The 11,847-nt window shown below is 35.1% G+C and overlaps 1 protein-coding gene and 1 long non-coding RNA gene across 2 annotated transcripts; one reads left to right on the top strand and one right to left on the bottom strand.

Moving 5' to 3' along the window:
* The first annotated feature begins 492 nt into the window (after nucleotides 1-492).
* Nucleotides 493-2,893, top strand: LOC137712864 (UPF0481 protein At3g47200-like). Its single transcript, XM_068452041.1, has 2 exons — nucleotides 493-2,389; nucleotides 2,556-2,893. Exon 1 carries the CDS (start codon nucleotides 654-656, stop codon nucleotides 2,022-2,024), a length of 1,371 nt encoding a protein of 456 aa, XP_068308142.1. The 5' UTR covers nucleotides 493-653; the 3' UTR covers nucleotides 2,025-2,389; nucleotides 2,556-2,893.
* Nucleotides 2,894-2,932: 39 nt separating this feature from the next.
* On the bottom strand, nucleotides 2,933-4,927 carry LOC137713974 (uncharacterized). Its single transcript, XR_011065348.1, has 3 exons — nucleotides 4,621-4,927; nucleotides 3,860-4,004; nucleotides 2,933-3,216 (listed from the first exon to the last, which is right to left on the bottom strand). It is a non-coding gene; the product is annotated as an uncharacterized lncRNA (long non-coding RNA).
* Between the last annotated feature and the right edge of the window lie 6,920 nt (nucleotides 4,928-11,847).

The raw sequence follows: 11,847 nt of genomic DNA, 5'->3' as shown, positions 1-11,847 counted from the left end.
GTTTGAAGACAATATTAATCGACATAAAAAAATATATACACAACGAAAAAGACATAGAGAATAGGTGTAAAGATTATTCGTTTTTATATTTAAAATACACTAATAATTCATCCATATACAAATAGTTATAATATATTTGTTTTCTTGACCCTTAGGTTTTTGGGGCATTAGATTCTCACCAATAAATACGTTAATCAAGCCGGTAATTTCGCCTACTCTTCTTGTTTCCAGTTGGGACCTTTTGTAATTAAATTTTTTATTTGTCGGACCTTTTGTAATTAGTCTTGAAAGCATTAAGAAAAACCCATGAAAGGAGCACTATACTATAATTTAAATAACACGTCGAACAGCTTTGTAAAAGTTCCGCGTGCTTGCAAAGTTGCAAAGATAATGAGTCATGACATTGACTTCCCACTAGTCCACAATAATGCACCTTTCCTTATAACATTAAATAACTTCTCAATTAACGATAGAGGTTACAGAAAAGCCACATATAAAATAAATGCAGAAGATTTGATCTTTAATAATACAGTTTTTAATCCGTGTGCATAAAGTATCGTTGCATCGGGTGCAGAAGGTTTAATCTCTAATAATAGTCTAATTGCACCCAAGTTTTCATATTCACGAACTTGTAGAGAGAGAGAGAGAGAGAGATGGCTTGCAGTGACGGCATCAAAGCAGTAGCAGAGCAAAATTGTACTGCTGAAGAAGTGGTGATTGATATCGACGAATCTGTAGCTGCTATGCGAACTCGTCTTGAGCAAAACAGACGAGGAATTCCAACAACAAAAAATAGGAGATCTGTGTGCATATACAAAGTTCCTCCCGGCCTCACCGGAATCAGCCCAAAATCCATTCAGCCTGAAATCGTCTCCATCGGGCCATACCACCGCGGCAAAAAGGAATTATCGGAATTCGAGAGCTACAAATGGTGGTTTCTTGACGGCCTCCTTTGGCGAACAAAGCGCGACCTAAAAGACTACATAGGAGCCATGAGCAGGTTGGAGGAAAGCACGAGAAGTTGCTATTCCGACCACCAGGAGTTGAGCGTTAGCGAATTTGTTGAAATGATGGTTCTTGATGGGTGCTTTATCATTGAGCTTTTTCGATATGTTTGTGAAAGTAGTGACGATGATCACGTTGTTGATGAAAATGATCGGGATGGCAACCCCATCTTAGCCATGCCATGGTTGATTCCAATTCTCATGAGGGACCTCCTCAAGCTTGAAAATCAACTCCCCTTCTTCATCCTCGAAAGATTATTCGACATCTCATCGGATCATCGTAAAGGTGGGGATCCACTAAGCCTTCTTGCGGTTAAGTTCTTCAGTAACTCATTGCCTAGGCCTCCTGAAGTCCTTAAAAACTCAAGAATGATGGAGGCCGAGCACTTGCTTGACTTGTTTCACTTAACCTTCCTTCCCCTCCAAGGCACTTCAAATGATCAGTACTCTTCTCAAAAGTTATGTCATCCATCCTTGAAGTCAATCCAGTGTACCACAGAACTACGATCCTCAGGGATCAAGTTCAAGGCACGCAAAGCAGCGGACAGCTTCTTGGAGATCAATTTCCGAAATTGGGTTCTAGATATCCCACCTTTAACCATCAATGACTTCACCACTACTTTCATCATCAATTGCTTGGCCTTAGAACAATGTCGCCAATACACAGGTACGTGGTTCAGCACTTATATTACTTTCATGAGCTGTCTCCTGACTTCTACTAGAGATGTCAAGTTACTATGTTCCGATGGGATCATCAGTACCGGCTTCTCACTGAACGACCAAAGCGTAGCTGAGCTGTTCAGAAAGTTGGGGGAAAATGTTGGCTTAGAAATAAGAGATTGCTACCTTTCCGGGCAATTCAGAGATGTGGAGTCCTACTACAGCAGCCACTGGGCTACTCTCATGCGGACCTATTTTGGCAGGCCATGGTCCTTCATTTCAGTTTTTTACGCCTTCATCCTCCTTGTCCTCGTAGGTGCCCAAACTGCTATGGCTATCATGAGCTACTACAACAATTAAAAGAACATGAAGAGAAAATTGCATGCGCCGAGTATGTATATTGAAGGTAGAGGAGAAAGAACACTGGTGATATTTGAAGATACGTGATTTGTCTGCTTGATTTGCTTGACCTGTAGTAATCTCTTCAATATTTTGGTAAAGGGGGCTCCTTTAGCTACTCAAGGTTTTGAAGAAAGTCTTGCTCATAACATTTTGTGGCCGATTTATAGAACTTCGTTGAGTCATCGACCTTTATAAAAACTGATCTGTGATAGATCAGTTATAGTTTTGGGCGTGCGGCAAGTGCCCTAGATTCTGAGTCCAAGTATTGAAGGCATGCACATCAAGGCATATATTGAAAGATCATATGCCATGGACTCTTGATGGTAAGTATCGTATGCATTTATTCATTTAGGAAAATAAATCAATTCAATTCAAATATTTTTTTTTTTAAAGAAAACATCAGAAAACCGCTTAGCTAAAGAATTGCATCTTCTTTTTGAAACGTAAAATGACAATTTTTTTTTTAACTTTAATGGATTTTGGTTTCAGGTCAATCAACACCAGTGGCGTATCCATGGGGTATGAGCGTGCAGAACAGAAGAAGAAGAAAACAAGGAAAAAAAAAGTTTGAAAGTGTTTTTGAGTTGTGTTCTTGAGAATGAATCGATCAAACGAGAAATTTCAGCCTGAAACTCAAAAAGTGTTTTTGAGTTTAAAACTCTGGATTTGAGTTGAATACCAAGTGGGCCTTTAGGCTCTTGTAAATAGTTTGAGGATCAAATTGAAACTCAAGTCATAATTTAGCGGTCAATGCTCCAATTCATTTTATGTATAAATGCATTTTGAGTGGTAAGGCCAATGTCCCTCAATTGAGTGTATATATTTTTTATTTTGTGATAGGATTCACAAGGAAAAAAGCCTGTGCGATTCCGCGGGTTTACAACTCTAGTTACACATAATTACAAAAAATGTTTTCAATTCTACTACTACATATATACAACCATACTCACAATACTATTTACACATATACTAATCAGCATTTTAAACTATGTTAAATGGGGAGAGTTTTACCTCAGTACAAAACTTGATAAAATTAAACAAATCCCCATGTCATTGTCCCTTACAAACTGGGCTGAATGCTGCACATGGACCGTAAATTTCCACCGCAAAGAAGGGATTCTCCATCGTCACCACCATTGGTGTTCTCTTCCTGTTTTCCTTTGCCCAGACATTGGAAATTCCAATTTTGAAACCATTTTCTCACACTCAAGCGTATGAAAATTACCCAAACCCATAAACCCTTCCACAATCTAAGCAATCGATATAAATTTGAAAATAAAAATGGGGGAAATTAATAGATAATCAAATTTACTTGAGGAGATGAAGAGTGCATTTAAACTAAAAAGAAGTTGACAGAGGCATAACAATAAAAATCAAAAGATGCTTCTTTTCAGCTGAACAACCTAATTTGGTTGAAACCCAAAGGTTTTTGCTGGGTCCAGTGCTCATCATTCACTAATACTTGTAAAACCAACAAAAAACGGTGATTTCGCATTCTCCATAATTATATTTTAATGCCAATATTCATAGCTAATATACAAAGTTACCACTAACAGATTGTTCAAAACATCAATATCCCAATATGAATCTGAACTGAAAGACGGTACCCAAAACTCAGTACCTACATCATTTGTGAGTCCCAACACTCTCAAATGCATATATTTTTCAACATATCCAGGCAAACCCAAAACTGGAAACTAAATTTGTACCCAAAAACATTCAAAAGCAAATTACATTCACAACGTCAACCGAAATCAGTAAAGAAGAGCAACATTAGCAAAATCGAGTACTACCTCAGACGGAATCCCGTTTTCGAAAGTGCTCTGCCCGTTTATGAACCCTTTGATGGCTACACATATGCCATCCAGAGTCTCCAGAGTGAAAATATTGAATCTTTTACTTATTGGTGCAGACAAAAACTCTGTCCTGGCTTCGTGCCTTGAAATGCAACATAACAATTAACAATTAATTCCTTCAAAAACAGAATTATAAAAAATATGAGCTCAAAATAATCAAATTACAAAAATAACGAAAACTCTGTCACCATCCCTCCCTGTTTTCCCTGCTCAGGAATTGGAAGAATCCCATCTCGGACCCATATTCTCACGCTAAATAGCAAAAAAATTTCAAAAGTTTTCAGAAAAAGGGAGCCAAAATTCCTTAATTAACCAAAACGAATAAAATTATCTAAAACCCAAATTTGAAAACATAGAAATAAACATATATGCCACTCAAATGGCGAGTGGCTTCTGGTTCTGCAAGGTTATTTCTTTGACTGCTGTTGGTATACGAAACCAAGCGTAAAAGAAATGGAGCATGTTCACAAAATAACCCAGATGAAAACCCCAAAAAATCAGAAGAAAGAAGACCCAAAAAAAAACACGTTCATAAATTTCTTGTTGGGGTTTTATCAGAAATTTGTTAATAAAAATCAAATTCGAATCCAAACTAAAATTCCAAAATAATCAGAGCATACAAATTTAATAACCCAAAAAGTTAATGAAAGCAAACCTATTTCAATTCCACTATAATCCAGAATACCAAATACGCTTACCTTCAATTTGGAAAACGTTGCGGAGACCAGTGATGCAGGAAGAGTCAGAGTTCAATCCATACCTTCAACACTTGATAGTGAAGTCGCGAGGGTTTAGATTAGGCGTGAAAGGTTGTGAAATTGAATTTGTTGGTTGTAGGATTTGATGGGGGTTTTGCGATGGCAGTGGGTGTGAGGGTTTAGATAAGGTGTGAGAACTTGGGAAATCGAATTTGCTGGTGTGACATTTTGAGGGGGAAGGTTTTGCAATGGCTATGAACAAAACAAAAAGGCAGCGAGGGTTTCGGTCACTGAGAAGGTAAACCGATTAGAGAGGAGACGACACGCGCAAAATATGACAGCGCACTATCATATAAAAGCAACACGTATATTCTGGCTTTTTAGTCATTTCACTGTGCTTAAAAACAGTATTTTTCTCTTTGCGCTTTAATATATAACTAGCCTCTCTGCACACACTAACGTGCGTGCGAGAGGCATTTTTGCATCACGGGTGCTACGCTCCCTAAAGATGTGTTGTTTTAGATATTCTTATATTTCTTAAGTGATTATTTTATAAAATGTGATGAAATTTATGAATTGTACACTAACCAATCCACCTTTTTTTTCTTTTTTCTTGCTTGCTAATTATTATGGTGTCTTTTTTTTTTTTGTTTGGCTGATAGAATTTGATTTCACGAAATGAGCTATGCTTGATCATTATTATGACTTTGGTAATTAAGTTACTCAGTCTAGTTAGAATTTTGTTATCTCCATCAGTACCATTTTACCCTTATATATTGTACAGAAGATCAAGAGTTAGGTTCCTTAAACTCTCATATAAAAAATAAAAAAATATGCTTAATTATTTAATGTTGTATAGAAAATATGAAATGATCAATATATTTTGTAACATGAGGATTAGTGGCTGTATTAAAAGGGTGCACAACAACATTTTTTTATTATGGTGGACAAAAAGGTATTATGGGCAATATTTGGCGTCATTCGAGCAGGTTGGCAGATCATTTGTTCAATGGTTGTGTGAATGGGATAGTTGATGCAGTTAGAGGAGTGAGTACATAATTATGGGTGTGCCATTTTGGGTTGGGACTGAGATGTTCAACATTAGAGCATGGGCCAGGCTACATAGTTCCAATTGCTTGAGTTGAAGAAAGGTTGATGAGATAATGGTGTTACCGTACAATCATCCCATCATTCCAAAATGATAATGGTGTTATCGCATGCCATATTGTCATATTGCCACATTTGTTGAATAATTTAGGAGCATATATTTCATCCAATTTGCACATATGTGAGTAATCTCTCATACATTTTTTACTATTTTTTCTTTAAAACAACAACGAAGATAAAATGGGAAACATATACTATTTATAAATAAAAAAATTTGAAAATATGACATGTAATTTGATTTCTAAATACATATTGACAACACTTAATGTCCTTAAATCAAAATGTTTCAGATTCATAAGTTTTCAATCAAAGTTATAGGCTAGCTAGGGATGAACTCCTAATATATGAAGCAATGCAAAATATGGACAACATGTACATATGTAAACATAGCGCCTACGTGTGAAATCAAAGTCATGCTTGCCACCCATTTGCTTGCACTTGATGCTTTAGATTTTCATGGTTAATCTGCAAGCAATGATGATAAAATAAGAAGTCTAACTATAATGCACAATCCCAACTATCAAGATTGTAAGCAACTTAACCTAAATACCTTTAAGTTTGACAATTTTCTCATGGCAATACTTTTACTCCAGTTACTTGTAGAATACTGAAAGATAAATATATTTGTCAAGTTTGAGGTAACAAATTGTAACAATATTTACAAAATTAAATAATAAGAAATATTACCTTAATCTTGTACTTCAACCTTTGTACTTTGAGACCGGTGTGATGCTTGTAAAACTGACAAAAAATGCAATTTTATTTATATTTGAAAATTGAATGCAATTTGAATTTATAGTATACTTTTGCATGAAAATAAGAGAAGACTTACCGTATTTAGAAAAGTTGTTTCGCCACTGTTAATCTTTTTTCTGCACCCATAAATTGCTTTATTTTATTTTATAATTTGAGATAATTAATTTGTAGAATGATATAGAGAATGCCATTAAAAATAAATAGGTAAGAAATGGTGTTGTACCTTATTTGTTGGACTTTATTCCAAATACGTATGATCTGAGGAGTTGTTGAAGGTTTTAATTCTTCCACAGCCTTTTTCATGCGCCACCTATATATTGAAGGTATATATAATGTTAGATTTCTTGTAACAAATTTGTATATAATTTAGGATACATACTGCTCATGCTTCTTCTTTTTCCACTCTTTGAGAATCAGTTGGCTTAGATCAGTAGTTTTTACTCCGACAGATATCTCCCAACCAGGTGTAAAAATACAGACACGTCTGTTTGAGATCTTATCAATAGGTTCCTTCTTCATTTTTTGTGGGTATTCTTGTAAATATCCTAAGAATGAAAACAAATAATTTTTAAAATTACCATAACACACGTATAGTGTCACATCCCGGCCCGGGGAGGACCACTTCCCGAATTGTCACATTCCGGCCCGGGGCGGATCACTTCCCGGGCCCGACTCCACTACCGTAGCACGATATTGTCCGCTTTGGGCTTACCATTCCCTCACGGTTTTGTTTTTGGGAACTCACGAGCAACTTCCCAGTGGGTCACCCATCATGGGATTGCTCTAGCCCATTCTCGCTTAACTTCGGAGTTCCTACGGAACCCGAAACTAGTGAGCTCCCACATCGCCCAGGGGAGCGATCCTTAAATATATATTCCCATCCTTACCTAGCACAAGGCCTTTTGGGAGCTCACTAGCTTCGGGTTCCGTAGGAACTCCGAAGTTAAGCGAGAAGGGGCTAGAGCAATCCTATGATGGGTGACCCACTGGGAAGTTGCTCGTGAGTTCGCAAAAACAAAACCGTGAGGGAATGGTAAGCCCAAAGCGGACAATATCGTGCTACGGTAGTGGAGTTGGGCCCGGGAAGTGATCCGCCCCGGGCCGGAATGTGACATATAGCACATTAAGATAATCAAAATTGAAATTCACAATCTGACCAAAATTTAAAAAACGCACAATGAAGATTTCAAAGGAAGAAATTAAAAAACCCAACTGAAGCTAAATCTGGGAATCATACAATTACATATTATGCTTACATGGAAATGTGTAAAATGAGTACAACCATGCAGGGAAAGGAAGTGAAAACCCACCAATCTCGTACGACTGTGCTTCCATCACCATGCTTCTAGTATCCAATTAATGACAGCATGCATGCTAAAAATTGACGGAGATGGGGATTGAGCTCATATCATTTACAAACACAAAATAAAAAAGATCAAAGAAAAAGAACAACTTAGAGAAGTGAAGGCGGAGCAAAAAAAAAGGGGAGTATAAGATTTGGCCACATAATCAAAGGAGATGGGGAGTACATATAATAATATTGTAGCCGGAATGGAACAAATGGGAATGTACGTGGGAACTAAGAAATTACTGCTTGGTAGTGGGAGAAGTTCACCGTTTTTTTTTTAACTAACGATAACCTCTATCCCTTTTCTCCCACATTATTATTATTATTTTTAATATAATTTTGTTAGATATTAATATCTCCTCCTAAAATGGAGGAGATACGTTCCTGTCCATTTATTTTTTTTTTTAACTTTTTCTTCCTTTTTTTTTTTCCAATAAAACAAATTTTAATTTTATGTTTAATATTTGTCTCCTAAAATGGAGAGCAGTTACGTTGTTTTTGTTTAATATAATTTTGTTAGATATTTTTAATATAATTTTGTTAGATATTAATATTTCCTTCTAAAATGGAGGAGAAGTTATTCACAACATTCCTGTTGTTTTATTTGTTTTTTCGTTTCCTTTTTTTTTTTTTCCAATATAACAAATTTTAATTTTTCTGTTTAATATCTCTCTCTCCTAAAATGGAGAGCACTTATTCACTATGTTGCTTTTTTTTTTTTTAGTTAATTTTTTAATATTTCTCTCCTAAAATGATGTTTAGTACAATTATCTCTGACTTTAATATCTCATCCTAAAATGGAAGAGTTATTCATCACGTCCCCTACTTTTATTTGTTTCTTTTTGTTTAATATAATTTTGTGAGATATTAATATCTCATCCTCAAATGGAGGAGTTACCCATCACGTCCCTTTACTTTTATTTGTTGTTTGTTTGTTTAATAATCTAAAATATAGCAAGAACCGTACTAATCAAAATGGAAGCATAAACATTCTAAGAAATATTTGTTAAAAATCATGCATCAAGAAATTAAGGTGAATAAAAGAGAAGAATAACTAAAAAAGAAACCCGGCTAGTCAAAATTTTTTTGAGGCACTTTCCCATAGATATCTATTTAAAAAACCACACGATAAATGCTCATAGTAGTTTCAAAAATGACGCCACATTCATCCTCTTCTCTTCCGAACGGTTTTGCCATTTTAGTTTGGATTATCTATTTTTTTTCTATTTATTTTAATTTGTTTTATTTTTAATATTTTTTTGTTGCCTTTTTATTATTTATCTCTCTCTCCTCTCCATAACTACTAACTTTTAGAGGATAATTATCATGATTTTTTTATTTTAATTACCATGTTTTGTTTCCAACTCAGATTGTGGAATTCTATGGGGGAGAAAACTGCCCACTACCGCTTAGCAGTTGAGAGGCTTAAGCACATCTACTTGTTTTTCTTTTTTTTTTCAATTTTCCGCTTTCTTTTCCAATATTGTTTGAATTTTGTTTTTTATTTATTTATTTATATTTTCTTTCTACTGTAACCTTCTTTGTTACATATATGGTAAAGATAGTTTTTTTTTTTTTTTTTTTTTTTTTTAATTTGTGTTTTTGAACTGCCCACTACTGCTTAGCAGTTTATGAGGGTTAACTGTTAAGCACGTCCATTTATAGATTTGTTTTTTTATTTGTTTTCTATTCAGTAATGGTTGTTTACGAATTTGTCCTCATTTTCGAAACTTTTTTGGATTTCAATTGTGAAGAAAATGAAGGGGCTTTCTTGGCATTTTTGAAAGTTTCACCAAACTGGCATTCTCACTTTATATATATAGATAATAATTTGTATCGTAGAAATTTGTTTAATGTCTTGTAAATTTTGTTGTTTTGCATGTATTTTAAAAAACAAATGTTAGTATGCAAAATATTTAAGCAAGAATTTTAATTGAATAAAGTTGAAAATTAGCTTAAGATCCAACCCACCCCATCTTCAAATCCTAGATACGTCCCTGATCAATACTTGTAATATTATGAATGTATAGTTATGTTTGTCTTGATATTCCACAATCATTATATTAAAAACCAATATTAGATGAGGTCTTAGGTTGTTTACAAAAACAAATGAGGTCTTATGTTTGAATCACAAGTTCGATATCAATTTATTCCTTTACTCCTTACTGAAAATCTATTGTTAGTATAAAAAATTCAAGATTAGATGTGACTAATTTTAATGTAATAAAATAAAAACTGCATCATATAATAAGGGTGGGTTAGGTTTTATTCAGTTCGGTTTTTTGTCAAAATCGAAAACCAAATCATAATTATTGTTTGGTTCGATTCGGTTTGGTTCAAATTTAGTTCAAGCTTTTTTTTTTTTTTCTTTTAATTTCTAATATGCAAAATATTATAAATATCATTCATCTTTAATTTCTAATAGGTCTCCCAGAAGGACCAGAAAACATCTCATTGCTGGACGGAAAAAGAACAATCTATTTAAACATTTGTCTTTACTTTTTTCTTTTTAGGCGAACTTTCCTTTAAACATGGACTAATTACAGAAATTAGTAGAAATCAAGACCCCAATACCAATAGGGTTCATGCCAAACTAAAGATCAATAGATACACATAACAAAGCAAGAACAATGAGCAAAAATTTACAATATGCTCAGCTCATTAGAAGCCGAAATCAACATGCAATTCGCAAAGCAATTACATCGCGAGTTTCCAGTGCCTCGACGGAACCCAGCAAGCATGCAACTTAGCTCAGATTTTAGGTCAGGTCCAAACGCCAAAAGAGGAAGGATTCCGCTCAACTTCTTCTCGACACCGAAATGAGTGCCACGACGCCAGCCCCAACTCCACCAGGTTCACGAACACCGAAACCCTAAAAAAAAAAAACAAAAAATCCAAATGAGCCCTTAGGCTTTCTCCAGATAAACCTTAAACTTATAAAAATGCATTATAATGAGATGAATACAATCTAGCTAATTCCTCTTCCTACTTTCTCTTTTTGTTTTATATTTTATTTTCAACACAACGAATGTCGATCATACTTTCTTATTCATTCCATTTTTCCTAAGCAGAAGCTATGGAGTTAAAATGTAATTTCTTTGGGCAAAACAACTTGTCTATTTAAAGTGACTCTTAGATTTTTGATAATTTGTTCAACGGTAACACTAATTCTCGTTGGAGATTATCATAAATCTTTGCTGGCCAATATTCGTCATCTTTGACAAGCTTTACTGCTCACAACAGTAAACATATATATCGGAAGGCAAATATAACTATAAATGTTCTTAGGGTAGAGAATATCGGTTGTTTAAAAATAAAATAAAAATCAAAGTCAGGCTATGAGCAATCTTTGTATCTGGTTTTGTCTTCTTAAAAGTATTGTGCATGGGCATCCTTAAACTGTAGAAAATATGGAAGAGAATGCTTTGTGGAAAATGAGGAAGAGAATGCAATATGGAAGAGAATGCTTTTTCTCATTCATTTTTCTCTACAAGATTACAAGGATATATATACATGATACAAATGTGTAGGTAGGACAAGGTAGCCGTCCTAGTGTGTGGGTAGGACAAGGTAGCCGTCCTAGTGTGTAGGTAGGACAAGGTAGGACGGCTGTAGAGGACAAGGTAGTCGTCCTAGTGTGTAGGTAGGACAAGGTAGGACGGCTGTAGGATGGCTTGACGGCTGTAGGACGACTTATTCTTCCAATAATAATATTATATACAATTACACAAGGACTCCAACCATATTCCTTATTTGTCTAACACTCCCCCTCAAGTTGGAGAGTGGATGTCAAGAACTCCCAACTTGCGTAACATACCCGAAAACTTTTCTTTCCCAAGAGGTTTGGTAAACAAGTCTGCCAACTGTTGTGCCGTACCCACATGCTTGGTCTCTATTGTGCCATCTACAATCTTATCTCGTATAAAGTGACAATCCATCTCAATGTGACGAGTTCG

This window comes from Pyrus communis, chromosome 13, assembly GCF_963583255.1.
Source record: "Pyrus communis chromosome 13, drPyrComm1.1, whole genome shotgun sequence".
Taxonomy (NCBI): Eukaryota; Viridiplantae; Streptophyta; class Magnoliopsida; order Rosales; family Rosaceae; genus Pyrus; species Pyrus communis.
This window is presented reverse-complemented; position numbering and strand designations above follow the sequence as displayed.

Bases quoted from the DNA above. Each gene is read 5' to 3' on its own strand.
- LOC137712864 (XM_068452041.1), top strand. From the start codon at position 654: ATGGCTTGCAGTGACGGCATCAAAGCAGTAGCAGAGCAAAATTGTACT.